Source organism: Apium graveolens, chromosome 7 (genome assembly GCF_009905375.1).
Source record: "Apium graveolens cultivar Ventura chromosome 7, ASM990537v1, whole genome shotgun sequence".
Taxonomy (NCBI): domain Eukaryota; kingdom Viridiplantae; phylum Streptophyta; class Magnoliopsida; order Apiales; family Apiaceae; genus Apium; species Apium graveolens.
Window position 1 is genome coordinate 10717185 of NC_133653.1, and position 24196 is coordinate 10741380.

The 24196-nt window shown below is 30.3% G+C and overlaps 3 protein-coding genes across 3 annotated transcripts; 2 read left to right on the top strand and 1 right to left on the bottom strand.

Annotated features, from left to right (window-relative positions):
- Positions 1-487: 487 nt before the first annotated feature.
- On the top strand, positions 488-5714 carry LOC141671479 (uncharacterized). The gene is made up of 2 exons (XM_074477753.1): positions 488-2497; positions 4014-5714. The coding sequence occupies exon 1, from the start codon at positions 737-739 to the stop codon at positions 2471-2473; it is 1737 nt and encodes a 578-aa protein (XP_074333854.1). The 5' UTR covers positions 488-736; the 3' UTR covers positions 2474-2497; positions 4014-5714.
- Positions 4710-6079, bottom strand: LOC141671480 (zinc finger CCCH domain-containing protein 20-like). The gene has a single exon (XM_074477754.1). The coding sequence runs from the start codon at positions 6077-6079 to the stop codon at positions 4919-4921; it is 1161 nt and encodes a 386-aa protein (XP_074333855.1). The 3' UTR covers positions 4710-4918.
- A 15870-nt stretch (positions 6080-21949) lies between these two features.
- LOC141672781 (transcription factor RAX1-like) lies at positions 21950-23571 on the top strand. The gene is made up of 3 exons (XM_074479448.1): positions 21950-22213; positions 22654-22783; positions 22859-23571. The coding sequence occupies exons 1-3, from the start codon at positions 22078-22080 to the stop codon at positions 23385-23387; spliced, it is 795 nt and encodes a 264-aa protein (XP_074335549.1). The 5' UTR covers positions 21950-22077; the 3' UTR covers positions 23388-23571.
- The last annotated feature ends 625 nt before the right edge of the window (positions 23572-24196 follow it).

Here is a 24196-nt window from a genome sequence, read left to right on the forward strand (position 1 = left end):
CAACTTAATCTCAGGACTATCAATATGACTTAGTCTTTTTATTATGCGGACATGCCTTACACAACACAAATTACCATTGATAATTATGCATACCATATACCATACATTTGAATTTTCTGGCTTGTATCAAACTACAACGGTACTAATTTAAGACGTCCCAAAAACTTTCGTAATAATTTATGAAAAACTGTATTTTATAGGCTATTCAACATGCTTCAACGAACTACTTGGTCATTTTCAGACCTCTAAATAACAACTTTCTACATCCTATAAATTGGTTTTTTATGACATATTTCAAAATAGGACAACACTATTTTAATACCCAACAAAGAAATTCAACAAGTTGGAATATAAATCATATTCCGTAATGCACGAAAAATCGACGTCGAGCCGAAGTGGTCAAATACTACATAATTCTTAAATTAAGGTAAGAAAAAAATAAATAAATATTCAGCTATGAACTTTGAAAAAAAAATTCTTTGATGGACGCCATTTCAAACGACGTTCACAGCCGTAAAAATAAATAAAAAATCAGCTTTAAACCAATTTTATTACTTATGGTTCGTTTTATACCAAAAAAAGGGATTCCCCCTTATTAGATCCTCGTTCTGCTCGATAAAATTTGAAAGTGAGGAATCAGTCTTTGTAAAAACTGCAGAGTTATATCAACTATTCATGAACTCGCTATCGGCACCTGGATCAAACATTACTGTGAAAAGTCCGAGTATAACATTTCATGAAGATGATAAAGCGGCAGCTAATGCAAATTACAAATGGTAACAACCCTTTATCTTTAACTTCAAAAATTCGTTCTGTACACTTTGGTAATGTTCACAACCTTAATGATGCCTTGAACCTGTTTGATGAATTGCTTCAAAGACAATCTAACCCCCCTAATGATTTTCCATTTAACAAATTGCTGGGCATTATCACCAAGATGCGACATTATGATTCTGTCATTGTTTTGTATAAGAAAATGTGTTTCTCGAGACTTCCGGTCGATTGTGTTACCATGAACATTGTTATCAGGTGCTATTGTCATTTGAATCTTCCGGGTTTTGCATTTTCTGTATTTGGGAGTTTTTTTAAGCGAGGTTTTACGCCTACTACACGTGCATATACTGCACTTATAAATGGTCTAATTACCGCGGATAGGGTTCCTGATGCTGTAAATTTGTTTAGGAAGTTGATCAGGGACAAAGATTGTGAACCGGATGGTGTCATGTTTAATTCTGTAATAAACGGGCTTTGCAAGGTTGGAAAGACCTCCAATGCTATAGGGTTGCTTAAATTGATGGATAAATTTGAGTGTAAACCGGATACCATAACTTATGGCACGATTATAGACAGTTTATGCAAAGACAAACATGTTGACAAAGCTCTGGATATTTTTTCACAAATGATTGGAAAAGGTATTCCGCCTAACGTTTTCACGTATGGTTCACTGATTCGAGGACTATGCAATGTTGGTTGGTGGGATGAAAGTATCAGGATGTGGAAGCATATGCATGCTTCTGGAATTGCTCCAGATGTGTATATTTATAATATATTGGTAAGTACGTGCTGCAACGAAGGGAATATAGAAGGTGCTGAATTTTTGGTGGATAACATGAGGCAAAGAGGGATTAGTCCTGATGTTGTAACTTACAATTCTCTTATAGATGGATATTGTATGCAGAATAAGTTGGAAGAAGCAATGGATTTATTCAATAACATGAACAATAAAAACCTTCTCCCGGATGCTTATACATATACCAGTTTAATAAAGGGATTCTGCAAGCATTACAAACTGGACAAGGCGATGCATTTCTTTCAGTTAATGCAGTCCAAAGGAGTAAAACCTAATGTTATTACTTACAGCACTCTTCTAGGTTGTCTATATCGAATGGGTAAATGTGAAGCTGCCTTTGAATTGTTTAATGAGATGCAAATGAGGGGAATCAAGGCCAATCTGCACATCTATAGGGACTTGCTACATGGACTGTGTCAAAATCACCAGATTGTAGATGCATTGTCGTTTCTTAAGCTGTTGGAGACTAGGGGATTAGATCGTGATATTGGTCTTTACACCATCATCATGAATGGTTTTAGCAACCACGGGCGTTTTGATACAATGAGGTCAATTTTTGATGATCTTTCTACAAAACGTCTCAAGCCTGATGTTCAGACTTACACAGTACTGATAAAAGGTCTATGCTTGCATGGGAAATTTGAGGAAGCAAAGCAATTTCTTGTGAAAATGGAAGAAGATGGCTGTCCACCAAATACTGTCACTTACAATGTCATTGTTCAAGGATTTCTGAAAGGAAACAAATTTCACGAGGCTGTGCCAATTCTCGAGGAAATGGTTGGGAGAGGTTTTACACCTGATTCATTGACCTTTGAACTCCTGCTGAAACAAGATTCCAGTTTGATTGATATGATCCAGAACTTTTCTCCAAAAATTAAGAATTCTGCAGATCCTAAAGTTTAAAATACCTTAAAGCTGGAAATGAAGGTATGCTTATCAACCTTACAGTAATTTAATGATTCAAAAGCCCGGAAATGTTTGACATCAAAACTTGAAATGATACTGCATGCTAAATTCAATGCTGTTCGCTCGCTTATAACATAAGTTTAGCACAAGTGTCTCTACTGATATGTAAGAAATGTTTTATAAAACTTAGCCACTCCAACTCCAAGAGTGGCCTAAATGTCCAAATTTGGACCGATTTCGGTCCAAATTCATCCAACAGTGGTCTAAATCTCGGTCCAAATTTGGACCGATGAATAGTGCCGGCCTAAATTTAGGCTGACACTATTATCGGTCCAAATTTGGGCCGAGATTAAAATAATAGTTTTTAATGTAATTCTTTTAGTTTATTATATAAAGTTTTGATTTCGGGTATTTATAAATGCAATTAACCGATATTTGGATATTATTATTATTTATTTAAATAATAATTTAAATTAAAAAATATTTAAACGTAATTAAATAAATATTATTGCATTTCTTTAATTCAAATTAGGAATGCATTCAAATATTAAAATAAAGATTACAACACATAAAACTTAATTTGAAACACAACATAAATGAAAATGCGATGAGAACTAAATTATTAATTTAGTCCGATAAATTAAATCGACTTTCTTTAAGATAGTCAAAATATTGTCCGTAACTATTTTTCATATATATATTTGAAGTTTAATTAGAATTCTATTATTCATTTATTAACAATTTTAAAATAAAACAAGTAATTAATAATAATAATAACATATAAAGATAATATTTTACATCATACAAAAATAATATATTTATTATTATAAAATTTTAAAATAATTAAATAAACATTTTGAGATTTGAACAAAATTTAGACCAAACTGTTGGAGTTGGAGAGGAGTTTCGTCCAAATTTGGACCTAGGTTTGGACCAAATTCTTAGAGTTGCTCTTATGACTTGCATAGGTTTCTTATGAACAGCCCCTTGATCAAGCTCTAACATAATTAAACATAGTAGTGTCTGTGTCTATGGTCGATTGTTTATACAATTTTTTAAGAGAAGCATTATCCTATATATTAAGTATGATGCAAAAGTAGCTAAACCACTCGCTCGATCTTCATTATTTACTACCTCCGTCCCGTTTGGTTTTACACGTTTACTATTTACACGTATTTCGAGACTTTTATAAAGTATAATTTGCTAATATTTTTTTCAAATTTTTTTTTTTGAATAAAAATTTAAACATGAAACTTTTATTCAGAATTTTTTTTAAAAAAAATATTATTGAATGATGTTTTAAATAAGTATTAAAAAAACGTGACTGAAAATTAAAGTATTTTCAAGCATATTGTATTTGTACTTATAGTAGACACTGCTAGACACTAAAGCATGGATCAGGGCCCTCGAAACCTGGAAAATCTTTGGGAGGATAGGTCTAGTAGCACTGTTTAAGAGCATGTCAAATGATACCTTAAATTATGCCTTTTTTATATTTAGAGAAATGTTAAATTCTGAGCTGATTTTTAATTTTCAGAGTGAAGTTGACAAAGATGAAAAAGCACATGAATAGCACATCAATCAGCATTTTCGGTGAGGGCATTATTATCTTTTCAGTTTTTTTGTCTCGAAAAAAAAATTCCTGTATGAAAATAACATTGACACAGAATAAAAAAAAAGAATCTAATGATATTTTAATTACTATACTGAAAAAACACAATAATATAACTTGTGTACCCAACATCTCTTGGTGTCCCGTCCCTTTACTCGACATCGTCCCACTTACATTTAAATCTTGATAAATATATATATATATATGATCGAAAAAAATTATTCATTTAATGATATTATTCATTTATTAAGATTAAAAATATATTATCTCTATTTATGTTAAGATCAGATTTTCTTTTTTAATTTGACACGGTTATTCATTTATCAAAAATTCATTTATTGAAATCTTTCACGGAATATTTAGGGCTAAAATCTACATACATACCCATTTCTCTTTGACAAAATTTATTATTATACCATTCTTAAAAGAAACTTTCACAAAAACAAATATTCAGAAGGATTATAGTGGTAGGCAATGAAAAACAAGTGTATTTCATAATTAGTGGGAAATAGTACATCAATTGAATGAAAAGAGATACATAAAAACACCATCACACAAAATTTGTGTTTTTCTTGACTAAAATTATAGAATTATATTCACACAAAATCTTCTCACCAAAAGTCATAATAATAATACTGATATTAATCAAACAATACCACAAAATAGAGATTAAAAATACACATTTAATCTCTCCATCTTCATCCTACTAATTTACTTACACAAACCATTGATAACCCCTTCCATATTGTGGTAGAAAAATCAAATTAAAATGTTAGCCCCACCGGTTCAACCCATTCACCCGAAAATATGTCCCTGTTTTTAAAATAACTTCACTTCACAAGCTCGGTGATCCACCCCACATCAGAGCCCGAGTTATCCGAGTCAACTCGGACCAGTGAGTTCTCCCTGCTCAGCTTGGCGTACATTTTAGCACGAACGTCCTTTCCTGACTCGACCCTCTCCATTGCTGGCTCTTCTTCACATGACTGATCCCATAAATCAAACACCCCGAGTCCAGACCGAGTCATTTTCCGAGTTGGAGTGCCAGGGACACTCAGAAAGCCGGGTCGGATCATGGAGCACTGCCGGGTCGAACCGTATGAAGAACCCATTTGAAAACCCCATGTAGGTGGACTCACACTCATGCTCATTCTACTCCTCTTCCCAATCTGCATGCCTCTCATTGATTCACTGAGCTCACTCACCGAGTCAAACCCCATTAACCCAACAGGCGAAGACGGTGGTGACTCAGTCGGCGAGTAAAGTATTGAAGTCGGAGACGACCCGAAACAAGACTTGCCGATCCGACTCGGTAAAACAGACTCAGTAATGAACGAGTCAAACCCGAGTCGACTCGGTGACATCTCATGCGACCCAGATAAAAACGAGTCAAACCCATTCCGACCCGGTGACAGCGAGTCAAGACCGAGTCGACTCGGCGAACTCGGGGGCAAGACACGAAGCTGACTCGCAGTGTGTGCGAAGAAACACACTTTTCTCGTACACAAAGTACCATCCTTACAGGGCTGAGTTCGGTACCGAGCTGGATGCAACCAACACTCGAAAACCCCATGCGCGTACTCACACGCGTCACCTCTCACACACGCGCCTTTTCGGAACTCCGGGCACGCATTGCCGGAATAATGAAACTTCCGGGGATCTCTCCGGCGAGCTTTTTCTCCGGGATGAGCGTACGGACACTCAGTCCAGTCATGTGACCTCGCACGTGCGCATCTTCTCACTTTAAACTCGTACATACGGAAATGATCACATGTGAACGCGTCCAGGGGAATGTCTATGTCCTCAATGGACGGCAAGTAACGTTGCAACGCTGTTAAAGCTTCGACAGGGGAGTGAGCGGGACCAGGACCAGGACTGACGGCGTGAGAAACGGAGAATGGTGAGTGAATATCAGCCGTTGGATCATTGGATGTGTCGTAGGGTGGGATTTGGACGGTTGGATTTGAACGATGAGTTTCGCCGATCATCATAGTTGTGTTTGAATGTGTTTGTGTCTTGTAAGTTGAGACATGTTATTGGAATGGTGTAAGATTAATGGGAATTTATACAGGCTTTTTTTAACAGCGGTTAAAAAAAATTTAACTTAACCATGGTTGAATTTTAGTATCACCTCTCTGGTAATGGTTGGAGACTTGTACTAACAACTCATTACTTTTTCATGTTTACTTTTAGCTCACAGATTTTGTAAACAGTGTCCAAAACTCAAATTCATCATACTCCCTCCGGACCTCGTTTTGTGAATTGTTATCGTTTTTTAATAGTATTTGACACGTATTTTAAGATTAATAAAAAATATAATTCAAATTTTTTTTTTAAAAAAAAATCTTTTTCTGAATAAAAATATAATGTTTAAACTTTTATTTAGACAAATAAATATTTTTTAATAAGTTAATGAATTATACTTCCTATTTATCTTAAAATACGTGTCGGACAATCTAGAATAACTCTTTTCTTTGAATGAATATTTAGATGAATAAATTATTAGACTTATAACTTATAAATTTCGAGAGGGAGCGAATATCAGACTTGAAATTCGGGATCATAAATTTATCTCATACTATGAAGTTTTATAACTAACCGCTGTTATTTTGTTTGTAAATTTTTTGATACGATCGGGTATCGAAAAATTGGAGATCTAATTTTTGGCACAAAAAAGGCCGAAACATTATACTGACTCACATTTGAGATCAGTAATGGAAATTTTTACACAAGTCACAAACAGTAATAAAGAATCTTTTGAGGTCTGTGGAAGGTGCATAACTGCTGTGCATGCTACCATAATTGTTAAATAAATTTTACTCTACTTTTAACAGTACTGAATTGTCGATTCAACCAAGTGACGGTTATGGGATACAGTGTGCAAATATTATATGAGGAGATAATACGACAACTTAATCCGGCAGTTTAACGTAAAATGAGGTGGCTTTAATGTTTTAGAAATTGATTATTCGATTCCTTTTCTTCTTTTTGCAGTTGTGTTTTGTACTCCATATATAAATTAAAATATACCATCAAATTTAAATCCACAGAACTATACAAACCAGTACCAAAAAACAAACTAAAAGTGTTGGGCGCAAAAAAAATTCGAAAAATCCGTATACGTATTCGAAATAAATCGGATATTGTTTGTATCTGAATTAAAACAAATATTATCAGTATTCAAATCTAACGATTGCGGATTCGGATACTGATATGGACATATTCGTATCTGATAATATTCGAATCCGAATAAATATATTATATATAAATATTTATATAATTTAAAATTTATTATATTAAATGTATATAATGTGTGTGTATCTAAATACTCGAGCAGACAATTTGGTATACGAGACGAAACGACACGAAAAAAACGGATATGAGTTTTAATTTTTGTTACACGAAACACGAATGTACACGAACACGAAATTACACGATAGATTTAGTGTCGGATATGAGTTTTAATTTAGGTACACAAAAGTACACGAAATTACACGAGATAAATATATTTATAAATTAATATATATAACACATGCATATATTTATGTATATAATATAAAGATAATATAAATATAGACAAGTTTTTATAGAATACTATGTAAAAATATATATATTTATATATTCCCTCTCCATATTTCATTAAATTATACATTAAAATATTTTTTTTATATATTATATTTATATATATTATATTAACTTTTTATTTAATATGCACGAAAATTACACGTAAAGTACACGACTTCGAATCGGATATGAGTTTCACATATGGGTACGCGAAATCATTTCGGGTCGGATATGAGTTTCATTTACGTACACGAAACACGAAATTACACGACACGACCCGATTTCCCGCTCTAATAAACACACACATATATATATATATTTAAATATTGTGTATATACAAATTTTATATAATTGTAAAAACAGTATTTACAAAAATCATTTAAATTCAACAATTTAAAGATAAAAATATATTGAAAAGATAAATAAAAATTAATTTTTGAATAAATTAAAATGGAATCAAATTGTTTTAACTCTTATTTTAATTTTTATTGTATTTTTTTCAATTCTTTTAAATATTTTAATATAAAAATAAAAAATCTGATTGAAAATCGGATTCGGATATTATCCGTATCCGGATAGTATCCGTCGGATCTGGATTCAGATATTATTCTTAAAATATTTTCGTATTCGGATACGGATTGGATACGAATTTCCGAATTCGGATCCGGATACGAATATAAGCATATCCGTATATGAATTATCCGTTTGACAATCTTAGCGGAAGTTAGTTGTTTCTCGCTATGCTTCAAATTTAAACTTATGATTTAAAGTTATTTAAATTGAAAAATTAAAAATTAAATGTTACATGTTTTAACAATAATATTATTTATTTAACATGTGAGTTACGAAAGATATAAAATGTTAAATTAAATGTCGTATAAAATTTAAAAATAAAGCAATTAGTCGAAAAGGGTTTTTCTTGTCGAATTCTGAATTTAAACTGTGTTTCTCATTTTAAGTCAATTTTTGACGTATTGCACAAACATAAACTTAATTTAAATTGATAAAATTCGAATCTCAGTTTTGCTGACATTAATTATGAAAGGTTTATAAAAATGAACGTGTCTATTTTCTTACAAAAAGTTAAATGTATCAAATTGGTACATAAAATGGATCTCAATCATGTACAAAAGCAGTTAATAATAGTATACTTTAAAATTCACATAAATCTCATTAATAATATATTTTATTTTATCAAGTTATCGGTACCACGTCATTTATATCAAATTTTGGAATAATGAAATCTCCAACACTGCTCTTTTTTTAGGAATTAAATGTTGAATATGTGGACTCGATTATTTTTTTGGTCGGAAAGGTGTGGACTCTATTTTTTTATAATAGATATATATATTACAGTTTTTACGACTCCTACAATTTTGCAGATAAAAAATAAATTAAATTAAAATTGTGGTCAAAAGCATACATGAATACAAAAGTCTATTGAATTGAGTAATGTGGGGTTAAATTTTATCTGTTGAGGGTACAAGCATATCCTAGACTTTCAATACTAAGTCTTACTAACATGCGCTTCTCCGTACAACTCGTATCGTCCTTGTCCCTGCAACACTCTTGTGCACCAATCTTTTACAGCTTACTTTTGACCCCCAAAATATCAACTAATCCACAGTAAAAAGGACATTTCAATCAAAATCATGAATAATAATATTTCAACTCTTGCAATTATCCAATTTTATACTCCCTCGCCTCCTTCCCTAAAAACATTTACTATTTATGTTGGACACGTTTGCCAATAAACACTTTTGATTGTTAATATCTTTAATTCCGTATTAGTATTAAATATAAAACTTTATTGTATTAAAGTACTCATAAATACGAATCCAACAAAATCACTCATGACTATGTTTGATATTATAAATTAGACGTAAATTAATAGTCAATCGTTTATCCTGAATAATACAAAAAGTCAAAAGGATAAATGTTTAACGGGACGGAGGGAGTAGCAGTGATTAGAAAATAAGCCGCTTTAGATCAATTCAATTCTTTGGTCAAGATTGAATTTTTGATAAATTTGTTTCTCAAACTTCCTCAAATATTCGAATTTTTAAACTAGTAACCGCATGTTTAATACAAAAATTCAGGTAAATATTCGAATTTTTAAACACACCAACAAATATAATTATTTACTCCATTCGTCCCTAAAATATTTTCTGTTTGTATTGAACATATTTGTCAATGCACACTTTTGATTGTTATTATCTTGAATTTTGTATTATTATTAAATATAAAAATTTCATTATATTAAATTATTTATAAATATGAATATAACAAGATTACTCATGATTATGTTTAATATTATAGATTAGACATAAATTAGTAATTAATCATTTACCATGAACAATACAAAAATTCAAAACGGAGCCATTTTGGTACGGACGAAGTATCATTTTCGGTAACCTTGCTTCACACTGGTATTGTGCTTACTTTTAAGGTAAGGGAACATCACATTTTATTTTTAACAAAATTATTTTAATATCTTGATCCAAAAATATCTAATAGAATGATTGGATAAACATAAGCGATCAATAATTACAAAGCACCCACTTTAAAATGTACAAAACCTTGTCCTTATTCAAAAATCAACTTTAAAACTTATCCAAACATAATAGTAAAAACAAAGTTACTTCTTCTGGGCAATGTTAAATTTAGAAAAAGGTGACTGGGCCGAGTTATAAATCTACTAAATTCACTATTTTTTTGTACCGAGACAAATCAAACAGGGGCGGCTATGTAATTTTGCAGGTTCTAATTTCAGAAAATTAAATTATATGGGGACGGATATTTAATTTCTATTTATTGAAGTATTTCTATATCTTTACTAGCAAACACCAACTACTCATGAATATAGTACTTGTTTTTTCTTGTGTTAAAATAAAAGTTCCCGCTAGATTTCGGGGCCATTGTAATTTATTATTGGTACGTACAAATGGAATCTCCGGTAAAATGGGTGCATATATTACTGGTTTTATTTTTATTTTATTTATTTATGATCGAGAAGTACTTTCACGTGAATAAATTATATTGAAATACAAAATGTTACAAAGGACATAATTTGAGAAATTTTATTATTCAATCGAATGACATGTAAAATTATTCTTTATTTTTTATTCTTTTAGAGAAACAATTACTTTTTATAATTAAACGCACTTGTACCCGAATACCCGTCTGGGAGACCTAGTTCGAATTTTAAATTTTCTCGAAAACATAAGATAGCCCTGCAACAAGTGATCTGAGGTGAGAAAAAATGTGTTGCTTCTTAAAAGTTTGCATTTACAACCTCGGCTCTTCCAATGGGTAAAAATTCTTAGTTAAAAAAGTGTAAATATATCAAAAAAATTAGTATAGATATAATGTAAAAAATTATCCTCTAAAATGGTGTTTTTCCATTATCTATTACTCCCTCCGTCCCTCCCAAATGTTTACATTTGGGTGGGGCGCGGAGTTTAAGAAAAATGATAAAGTAGTGGAGAAAAGTTGAAAAAATGAGTAAAGTAGTGGGACCGATTAATATTATATGTATAAAGTGATTATAGTGGAGGAAAATAGTGGATGTAGTTAATTTAAAAACTATAAAAACTTTACTATTTTTGGAAAGTTTTGAAATGTAAACAATTGGATGGGACATCCCAAAAAGGAAAGTGTAAACAAATGGGAGGGACAGAGGGAGTATATCATAATAATTCGTGCGAGTCACGAATCATTAACTGGAGTTTTTTTATCCATCATACAATTATAATATTTGTAAAGCAACTCCAAAAATATTTGTATATAGACTCTTGAGTCAAATTTTGAAAAAATGGAAATAAAATTTATCTCCAATAAGTTTCATGTCCCCCTCTATAACATTAAGAGTTTCGAATACTTTCTCACTTTTAGAAATGAATATCTCCTCAACTATTATTATATTATATTTTTTCTTACCCGTTATTTTATATTTAATGAATTAATATAAACATGGTAGTAAGTGTACGTTTAAAACGAAATGATTAAACTTAATCTGTAAAATGCCGTTAATATATTTACAAATAAAAATCTACAAATTGACATATATGTTGAATATAGCGTTGACCAAAATCTTCAATTTTATTTAAATAAACTATATGTACTGTTCGATATTATTACTAAGTTAACTACTAACTTACAATTAACTTACTCAATTTTAAAAGATAAAAAATGCATAACTGAAGTCAGAATGATTTGCAATCATAATATACAATAATGTAAAATTTACATTATTGTTAATATTAAAGTTGATTTTAATGAAAAATATTAGTTTTTGAAATTCAACGTATGTATGTATGAGAAAATGTTAATTTTGTATTTACACTACTGTTAACAAAGTAATATTAAGTTATATGTACGTGTGTTGACATGTAAACTATTGTATGTTACAACTCTTAGTAAATTATGATAGTTTCAATTATTTATATGTTAAATATCTTATTTGTGTACATATAAAATCATTATTAACATCTAGTGAGATAATTGATTACTTAAATAACATGCATTTATAATTATTCAAGAATTAAAATTTATGTAAGAAATAAATTACCATAATTTATATATGGTATTCATATTATCACTGACAAACAATCCATATCTATTTTTACGCAACCGGGTATCAATCATGGTTGTAACATAAAAATGAATTATATGTTTTTAAGACTTATTAGTGATATTCATGATTTTTTTTCAAGAATTTGAAAGAAAAATTGTATTTATATCGTTATTTAAACCGTTTTTAAGTTTCTTTCATTACGACTCCAATATTTGTTCATATAATAATTTGATAACATTTTATACTATTCTTCTAAAATTAAAAAATTTCAGTTCGATAAAGTTTTATAAATATCAGAGGAACTAGTTAATTCCTTCAAATTATTGAACAATATATGTTTTCCTTAAATAATATAAAATGTATTAAATCAAATGCTACAATATACTATATATATAACTTTTATTTGATTAATTCAAAATATTTGTATAATATTATCTTAATCAATGAATATTGTTTATCTAAAAGAATTCTTTCTAGAAAGTTAGTTTTTTAAAGTGAAAAATGAAAAATAAATCGATTTTATATATAATCATAGTTTTAATAAATCTAGTGACATATCATTTCAAATTTCAAGTTTTCTTAAAATTAGGACAAATCCCAAAAATAATAATGTGTTACCGGTGAAGTTAGTAATTTTAATATAAATAATCAATTGACTTGATCCTATAAACACCTCAAACACATTAATTTATATTAACATAAGATATTAAAAAAATTATATTATTGGTAAGATATTATCGCCGAGCTTTTAATTTAAATTTACTAAACGTAGAATGTGACTATGTTTTTCGGCGGGGTCATGTATTCAAATTTCGAGTATTTTTTAAATAACGAGCCAAGTTCTAAAATGCATTAACTCATTATAATTCAAACTTATATAAATATGTAATATCAATATAGATTATTTATATATAAGCGATTCTATATTCAAATTTTTTTAAAACTTATATATGTACATTTTAATTACTTTTCATAATAAAAAATATGTTGAAAATATATGAGATATATTTTCAAATTAAAAAATGATTAATAAATAAGATAATAATCTATTTATGTACTATGCCTAATTTTATATCTGGAATTTAATTTTTTAAAATTAACTGTACAAGTATTCAACTAACTATCCTTTTTTGGGGAATTCAAGTAAGTATTTTTAAAGTTAAATAAAATATTCATTCAGTACACTTATATATTATGTGTATGATAAAAAATAAATGTGACCATATTGTGTAATGGTAAGACAATATGGTGCAGTGTTAAAAGGTTATATAATTGAATGAAATAATTTGAGTTCGATTTCGACTAACCACATCTTTTATAGCTAACTGACTCTTTAAAAAATCGAAACATGCATCATTTTGGTTTTTATCTTCTCCCAAAACGTGTCATTACTTTATTCATCTTTCACTTCGCCCTAATTTTGAGTATGTCAACAGCCAAGTGGAAATATTATTTTTCTAAATACAAAATGGAAAAATCTACCGGACTACTTGGTTTTTAATAATTTGCTCTATTACCAAAATCAAAAGATTGATACTGATTGAATATTGACGTTTTGATTAACGCTTTCAGCACGTGGAATGAAAATATGTTTTTTCTCCTAAATAATTGAAGGATATTTGTTATGTATGTCGATGTGTATTGAAAATTATAAATTTATTTTATTTTCATTGACGTAATTTTATTACACAAAAATTTCTCATTAGTTAAAAATATAAGTCAATTAAAATGTATTAATTTATAAAATTTAGTGTTCAATTGATGGAAAATTCAATAATTAAATAATTATATTCATAATATTATGTCATTTTTATTTACCCACTTGCAATATCCTTTTTATATACAATACTTTCGGTTTACATCCTTATCAATTATTCAAATGACCAAAATTTATTTTCCCCTTCTCCGGACACCTTTCTATGGTGTATTACAGTGTGTCCCCAAGTTTTTAATATTAAAAACATGAATTGAACGCAATAACCTAATGACCGGTTTTGAAAACTGAATTTTATTTGAAATTTTGGATTTGACAAAATAAGTTGTTTGGTAATTTGAATTTGGATTTTATTTGATATCCAAGACATTCAAATATTAGTATAAACATGAGAATTTGAAATTACAACTCAAATCATATCATTTGAAGTCTCTCATTTGAAATGAAATATAAGTTTACAAACGTTTTCTAATTTAATTGATAACGAATATTGATTTATCTCTTTGTGAATTTGATTTCGTCTCACTCCGAAATTTATTACTCATTTATAAAATGGTCAAACGTGACTATTTTAAAATTTATTTTGAATTTGTCACTTATAAATATAGTTATATATTTCAAAATTGAAATTATAGGATTAAGGTATTTATGATTTATCAGGAATTTGCCGAGTCGGTTAAATAATTTTGATCGATTTATCAACAATTTATTTATGATTATAAAAAATTGACTGATTTTGATAACAAAACAAACGAAAGTTGATAATATTGATTAAAATTGGAAATTATAGGAATGAAAAGACAAAAACTTAACCAATTAGATATTTAGATAATTAGATAGTACAAATCAAGAAAGTGGTCACGCCAAAGTTAACATATCCCTGGCAAGATTGGATTTGTGATGTGGATGTTTGTGAATATGACAAGTTTACAAACCTCATCCTTATCTCTTAACCACTTTTGCATCACCTTCTTTTTATATTTCCCAGTTGCAGTTTATAATCATTTTCATCTAATCCTTACTTCAACTCATTTATTATTGTTTATTTATCAATTTAATCAATCAAATTAACTACTCAATTGGTCGTTAAAGTCAGTCAAAAGACAAAGTCAAGGAACACGAATTGTGTGTGAGTAATTACAATTTAAGCATTGTAGCGTCTGTGATTCTACAGATTAAAAAACCTGTTTTTCCTAGCTATAAAATGATATTAGTGCATTTATGCTGAAATTGTTTTTTAATTATTAAATAAAATATTCTAAATATTTTAAAATGCATATACATATTCAACCTAGAGATATCAATATATTTATACTTTTAACTTATAAGTTATTTATAAAATATTTAAAACGAGCCCATATTTAACATTCGTCTAATTACACGGATTAAAAATAGTCGACTGGGGTCATTTTTCCAATTGTGCAATTCAAATATCGGAAAGATGGTAGAGCCGGCCAAACAAGCGGTTTGGCTCGACCCGATCGGAACTCGGCTCGCCTAAAATTTGTGTTATTCGCATCGTCACGTGCCGGTTCTGAATTCGACACTAACCGCTTGTTCATACGAACCGACTACGAGTTGCATTCTGGTAAACCGTAACCGGCTCGGCACGGCCCGCCTATTCGTTCAACTCCTGTATTCCAATCCACGCTCGTGTATCCAACTCTCGACTCTTGATCTCTCTATTTCTTTCTCACAGTTCACTTTTAATTACGCACATCCACACACAATTCACAAATCAATGTCACACTCACAAGGCACAGCAAGCCAAGCAAGTAACAGATTTTTCGGCGAGCTTAGAAGTTTTCCGGCGAATTTGTTAGGAGTGATTTTAGGAATTTGTTGTCTTTCTGTATTTGTTTAGTAGTTTTATTTGGTAATCGGCCCGAACCGTCAGACTCGCCGGAACCGTTAAAATTGTTTAATTTGCGAGCCGTTCACGGCTTCCAATTCTATCAAATCGGCACAGCACGACACGATTCGTGTAGCTATACGGGCCGTTCACGACTTAAGCTGCTGGTGAACCGGACCGCCGGAAATTCGGCCGGCACGGTCGGCCCGACCGTGTGGCCGGCTCTAAAAGATGGGAATATTTAGATGATTGAGAATTAGTAATAAAATATAATTAAATATTTTATTATTTTTTAATTATTTTAACCCCAACCTATGCCGAATTATGCTTCCTAAGGATAATTGTGACTAGGTCCATTAAATTCGTGAGGACATGCACAATGGAGAGGTCAATTTTTCAAGGAGTTTGACATGGTCAGATGAGATGAATGTCACGAAATATGAAACCAATAAGAAGTTATTGTTATTTAAATATGTGACAGTCGAATCAAAACAAACGAAAATTTAAAAGCAACATCATGTCAAAGTTATGGCATGCATGCATAGTAGCAAAGGGTGCATGGGTCCAGAGTTGGGAACAGTGTAAATGTTTAAAGAAAGATGGGACGAAGGGCCGACAGAAGAGAAGGTAGGTTCCAAGTTTATAATCTTCATCACTTTTAAACCACTTTAGATTTGGAGTCATTTTTTTATGCGTATTCTTCAACTTCACGAACCTTAAAAGCCGCGGTGCGTTGCTTGTAGTTGGATTTTAACTTACTCTCTATATTCACCACAGGTCAGTGGGAATTACTGGATTTGATGGTTGATGTCACAACGTTAGTTTGCTTGTAAGAGTGAATCCAATACATGTTTTAAGCGGCGTCTTGATTTTAAAATTTAATGGTTGGAGTCGTCCCATATCATTTGTGTGAGTGACAATTTACAAGAATATAAACTCTATATATTAGTATGAGATATTTTGGGAGGTGCCCAAAAGCAAAACCGTGCGGACTCGATTCAAAACGGACAATATCATATTAATATGGAGTTAGGTCTGTTCAGCAAGGCTAATAAGTGATATCAGAACTTTGGTTCTCAGAAGGGCTTTAGGCCCGCTCAGCATACCCAACATTCAAGACATATAAAAAAAAATTGATCCAATAATATTTTAATAATGCCTTAGAGCCAGTCCAATACTGGATGTAAAATAACTATAGTCATTGCTATAATTTGACATCAAAAAGTGTTTTTTTGTGCTAAAATAAGAGTTGCACTCCAATGCTGGTTTCAAAACTAGTTTCAAATTTTTATAAATCTTTTAACTTTTACTTAATTTAATATTATTTTGATACCTTAACATGTACAATACAATAATTATTTAATTTTTTCCCTCCATTTGTAATAACAGATGATGTGGTAGGGATGAATATATGCATCTTGGTTTCAAATATAGATATAGAACTAATGATGCATATATAAGCATATTTACATCTAAGTATGACAACACTTTGGAGTTGGGTATTTTTGTATTTGGTGCTATAATATTGCAATAACATTAAAGATAACATTGCATTTAACTTGCTCTTATATATGACAACATCTTTGAACCTTATTTTTAAGTCACCTCTCTTATTGCTCTATTTTATATTTTATAATATATTATTGTATATTATCTCTTGTTTCTTTCTATTATATATTATTATTTTAATTATAAAAATAAACTTTTAATAATAAAATATTAAATATATAATGAAAATAATCCACATTGTTGGAGTTGAAATAAGATAAATATGTCATAAATTACCTAGATAATAGTATTTTATATTATATTTAAGATTTCAAGACATTATTGTACTTGTTCTAAGACATAGGATTATTGTACTAATTAAAGTTCAACTTCTAAAAGTGTATTTAATTATTAAAATATCATCAAATAGGCACGGTTGTATATTTAATGATCCTGCTAAAATGTTAATTTTAGATCTCGACAATGGTCATACTCTAACATCTTTAGATTTTTTTTAGCGCGATCGATTTCTTGGCATGGTATTAGAATTCGGATTGACGGAGTACTTAAGTTCGACTCGCTTTCATACTCAATATTTCTCACAATTTATCCTTAATATGAAAGATAATTAATGGCCTAAAAATAAGCGTTCGTGATTCGCAATTTAACCGATAAATCGCTCAAAAATATTATGATATTAATATAAGATCCTGATTTTAGAGTGATTGATATTAAACCATGAGCACCTCACCATGTATGTGTATGGCTTTAGTTGTTGTTCATATCACCTGAAGTCCTTGTTTGCCTTCTCCTCAGTTAATACACTTCTGGTATCTTCTCAGGTGAAAATGGCATGAAAAATGACGGTTTTTGTAAAAGTAAATAAAAATGACGTTTATTGCTGTCTGCAGCACTGCACCGACGTTATATGTGAAAAATGTTGTTCATGTTTTTCTCACATTCTACTCACACTCTACTAGTAGTAGCAGCAGCAGTAGTACTGGTACATGAAATTTTCAATTTTCAAAAAAGTTTCATAATATGATAAGAATTTCTTGTTATTTTATAGATTATAATAACATGAAATTTTGATATCTAATTGATTACATTTATGGTATAATGCCAAGTTGAGGGGAAAAAATAATAAAATTGAGTTGCATATTTTTGCAAAAACAAATCTATAATGAATTTTATCTAATTGTTTTTAAAAAATCCCTTTCTTATGAACATATTATTTGATAACAAATTAAATATTTCTCTTCCTTATTTTTTTTAAAGGAAATTTACAAAACATTGAGTTAGTTCATAAATTTTGAACTTCACTTTTTCTTGGACGATTAATAAAATCAGTTGATGGTATATTTTCTAGAGCAATTTTAGAGGGGGTTTAATGTTATTAAGTACAAAGTGGTTTTTAATGTGAATGTGGGGGCGTTTTTGTAATTACAGAATTTAATTAAAAAATTAGAACTCTATCATTAAAAAATATTGTGTATTCATATAATTCCCTTACGTATTTACTCGAGGGCATTTTACTCATTTACAAATTCCAAAACAAATCCAAAATTTTTGCAAAATATGAGTTGTCGCTTTTTTGTTGATTATATTTTTTTAAATGTTACGAACCTCGTATGTGTTAATATGTATCGCAAAATTAAATGTTATTGTAGAACTATTTTGATTTTTTTTTAATAACTCAAGTACTGTTCATATTTTTTATTTTAATTTTGACTTTTAAGAATTTTAGCTATGGTCGGTTTTACCACTTTATTTCAGTCTATCTAATCAACACACTACGCTGTTTTTTTACAATCTAAAAGTAGAGTCGGTGTTTAATAAATTTATCAAAATCTCTCCTACATATTTTACTCACAAAGAAGAGTCGGTGATAAATAATTTGATATCAGATATCTCTGTTTCTATTAATTTTTACGGAAAGTTAATCTGGGAGAATTTTAAATTAATTTAGGATGAAAACATAAGAACTTCAGTTACTGTAACATCTTTTGTTTGGGCTAAATTATTTGAATGGCTGGACCAAGTTGCTAAAAGAGGGTGTCGTTTATTTAATGGGCCATCAGTCCAATTTATACTTTTCTTATTTCATCCTTAATGATGGGTTGGGCCATCAATCCAGTAGATTCCCTTATTATTTCATTTCAAAATGATAAGTTGGCCCCTTTGCTACATATGTTAAAGATACATGTTGATCTGAGTTCTAATGTTTTTTTGATAATTAATCGCATATGCACATCTCAAAGTCGAACTCGTGAGTTTTCGCAAGAGTCATACGAGTTCAACCATTGTACCAACACTTTGTTGGCTTCTTGATTCTATTACTGTGATATTATTATTTCGTGTTAAATCAATGGAGACGAATCTTAAAATTTAAATAAAAATGGCTCAGATAAAAGTAAAAATTTACAAAATATTTTGTTCTTGCTTTCTAGTTTTTGAATACATAGTAGAAGAACCCCCATAGAAATGTTTCTCATGACGATAATATTATTTTCCTATCTTTTACCTAAAATCTTAAAACCAAGACCCATGTTTCGCGGGCCAAGAGGGATTTTTAAAATCTTATTCTTAAATTGTAAGTTAAAGTAAATTACTAGAACTCGTTTTGAATACTCTGACCGACTAATAATTCTGTATAAACAAATTAAATATGAATACTAACTATAATGGCATACGGTAAATAATTATACGTCTTTGTCACCTCTGCTCATGATTACAGATTTTTAAAATTTTAATTATTCGGATGTCTCTATTTACGAATTATCTTGTGATTTATGTCTAATTGGATGATTTATCGACAATTTAGTGAATTAGTCAAATATTTTTGACCAATTCATCATCAATTTATCAATAATTTTTAAAAAAATGACCAAGGGCCTGTTTGGCAGCGCACTTATAAGTCGTTTATGACTTATAAGCCCGTAACAACTTATCGACGAATGTTTGTCGACCCAACTTATAAGTTGAATTTACAATTTATAAGTTGATAAGTTGAATGTTAGTAATGACGTACTTTTTCTCAACTTATTTTGATTTTTGGCTGATTTGTTAACCTCAGTTTTAAAATATATATTTTTAAATGTTAGTCTAACTTAAAATTCAAGAATTTAGATAATTATATTTAATAATTATTTATTTTAGCTCATTTAAGATTTTTTTTTTATTTTGACTTACAAGTAAAATTATCCAAACACTTATTTAACTTATAAGTATTTTTTTTACTTATCACTTATAATTCACTTATTTATTTTAAGTTGTAAGTTACTTATTTTCAGATTTCCCAAACGGACGCCAAATTTTATATCGGAGCATATATATGAGAGGGTAATAATTTACTTGGAAGAGGAGACCATATCAATAGTAGAAACGGTGAATTAAGCTTACCTAACATTTTTACTCGGTTTCCAAAAGATGTACTTACAATTCTGATGGACAGAGACAGACATGAGTTTTCATCTCATAGAATTTTCCACGAAATTCTCATTTTCTAAACAATTACATTCACCTTTTTTCGTTTAAATATATATTGTTGGAACAGTCTTTTCTCGGATTTACCATCACTTACATTGATCACTAATTTATCTGTAATCTTCTTATAAATTTGTTTGGTTCCACTAATTTTCAGATTTGTTTTTTGAAAATCAGTAGTTACTTATGATGAATCCATTTTTCCTTTCAAAACTTCAAGTACTAATTTTTGAAACAAATATATAAGTTAATATGAATTCTTTTCTATGTTTTTATTGAAAATTTATATGAATGCATGAGGTCATTACTATTAATTGCATTTTTGCATCCATTAACTTCGGCCCAAAATTAATATTATATACCTATTTTTGGAAATTATAATTTGCTACCCTTAATTTTTAATTCGTATGCAAAATACACCCCTTTAGTAATTATAACTATAATAATAAGGGGTAAAATATGAATTTTATTAAAAAGTGTAAATAAATTTTGTAATTATAATTCGACAAAAGTTAAAAATAGTTATAATAAGGAATTATCCCCCTTAAATACATACTAAAATAATAATAATGTCAAATAATTAAAAAAAAGTGATGAAAAGAATTTAATACTAAAATTTAATATACAATTAAAATTAATGTTTAAAAATATATTTTATAAATATATTTTGGAAAAGAAATTAATGGCTAAAATTAAGGGATGTAAAATGTAATTATCTTTAAATTAAATTAAATGTGGTTTTACTGATAAGTTTATTAAGTGTGACCTAAATCTTTAGAATACATGACATAAATTTTTCTGTCAAATTTGAAACATGAAATTGATTTCAAGAGATACTATGAATTTAGAATGCTTATGGTGTTGTTAATTCTACATACACGCGCAAAGATGATGAAGAGAGATTAAAACCAAGTAAATGTTGACATCACCTGCTTATTGTATAAATATTGACTGGTCCCAACGTATCTTAACCAACATGAAGTATTCCAAAGTTAAAATTTAATTTATTGGAAAATAAAACACAACAAGTTAATAAAAATGGAAATAAGGCCATGCAAAGTCATGAGGCATCCAAAAATGGATTCTCAATCTCCACTTTACTCCAATGCATTAATTTGTCTCTTAGTAATTTAGCTAAATTTAGACAGAAACGTACAAACACACATGCACATACATGCATATGTGTGTTTGTTATGATTGTGGCCTCTAGTGCAATATATAGACTCAATCTTGGTTCATTTGATCATATTGTGTTTACTGAGTTTGTACAAGTGTGTTGTGGAGAAAGAGGGGGAGAAGAAAGATAAGGATGGGAAGAGCACCTTGTTGTGACAAGAGTAAAGTGAAGAGAGGACCTTGGTCTCCCCAAGAAGATGAGATTCTCAAGAATTACCTTCACAGCCATGGCACTGGTGGCAATTGGATTTCTTTGCCACTCAAAGCAGGCATCTCTCTCTCTCTCTCTCTCCCCCCTTCTCTCTCAATCTCTCTCTCTCTCCCCCTCCCTCTCTCTCTCTCTCTCACACACACACACACGCACACACACACTCATGTTGTTCAATTCAAATTGATTTATTTTTTGTACTTTGATTCTCACACACAGAAGTGATGAAAATGAATGAAAATAGTTCCATTGTGTAATTGTGTTGCATAACATCTGTGAAAACTAAAGCACCTCATGTCTGAATTAATATGATAGCATGTTCGTATACGGCCAGTTCTCAGTTTTCCCTTTGTTGCTAATTATCTGTTGGCCAATGACCATGTCTGCAAGTTTAAGTTCAGAGTTATTATCACATATATAGGAGTAAAGTTTTTCTTATTTTTGTCTACTTGTCCTTTAACTGTCTTGTTATATAATGATCTTTCGACAAAATCTTAACAGGCCTTAAGCGTTGCGGCAAGAGCTGCCGCCTAAGATGGCTTAATTATCTAAGGCCGGACATTAAGCATGGCTCCTTCACTCCTGAAGAAGACACCATTATATTTAATCTCTATAGTAAACTCGGAAGCAGGTATGCATAATGTGTTATGTGTACACAATTTCTTGCGTAATTACCATATCTTACATTAAGTTTTGAAAATTGCAGATGGTCTGTTATAGCTTCAAAACTACCTGGAAGAACAGACAATGATGTGAAGAATCACTGGAACACGAAACTGAAGAAGAAGTTACAGGCAACAAAGGACTCCTACTTGGCTACACTTAATCAACCTCCTCAAAGCTCAAATCCAATACCATTAACCTACAATCTGATTCCCAAAGCTGAAGCTAATTATAATCTCGGGTTTTCAAATATCAATCAAGGCCAGGGTTTTCTCCAGGGAATGCCATTGCCATCCAATGCTGGTGTTCTGAATTATACCGGAAACAATAGTGTCCAACAATATTCAAGCATTTCGGATTCATCTATTGCTGTGGACAGCAATGCTTCTGATCAGTTTCTAATGGATTACGGAGCCGGATTTGCTTATGATCAGATGATGACTACTGGGATTTGGAACAATAATCAAAATCAGATGAATCTCGAAGAAGCTCTCCTCAATGTTCCTACTAATTCCCTTGCAAATTCAACAGCGTGTCGAAATGTCAATGACCAATTTTATGGAAATTACTGAAGGAAGACAAAGCTAGTGGCCTAGTAGACTATATTAATATAGTCATTATATATTATGGATTTTAGGTAGGATTAGTTTGCAGAATCTAGATGTATGTCCTCATTATGATATGCTGGGATTTATTTGATAAATTTAAATAGTTTATGTTAAGACTATTAGCTTATCCTTCTTTTCTGAAATTTATCTGTTTATGCTTATGCCTGTTTGTTTTATGAAACTTCTGATTATATATACCTTTCAATTTTTCTTTGGTATTTCAAGACTGCATCTAATTTTCTTGTAACAGTTAAAAAAAACGAAGTAAGAGTGTCCGAACCTTATCAAAGCGCTTCAAGTGCAACAAAAGTTCAACGGTTCGATTCTCCTTTCCCATTCCCCCATTACTTTAAAATGTGCTTCCGGTGCAATAAGAATTTAACGGTTCGTTTCTCCTTTCCTCCTCCCCGTTACTTTAAATTAAATTTAACTATATTAGAGTGTACAGAATAAATTTTGGAGTTACGGGTATAGGTAAGTATATAGTATGTCCCATGGATTCGATTCCCGGGTGTGCGCGTGGATTTATCTAACAAAAAAAAGTATATGTTTTGTTGTTTTAGTTAGCAATTTTTGTAATTAGCAAAAAACAGGATATGTTGTGGGTGACTGGGTGCTATATTTAAATGTAAAAGAGGCCAAGACAGGGAACAAAGCCAGCAGATTGTATGGATTGGGTTTCTACTGGTCAATGTCATGAAAGGTGCATGTTGGAATATTATAGACGTGAACAGAAACAGACATTGTGCACACGCACACACATCTGCATTATT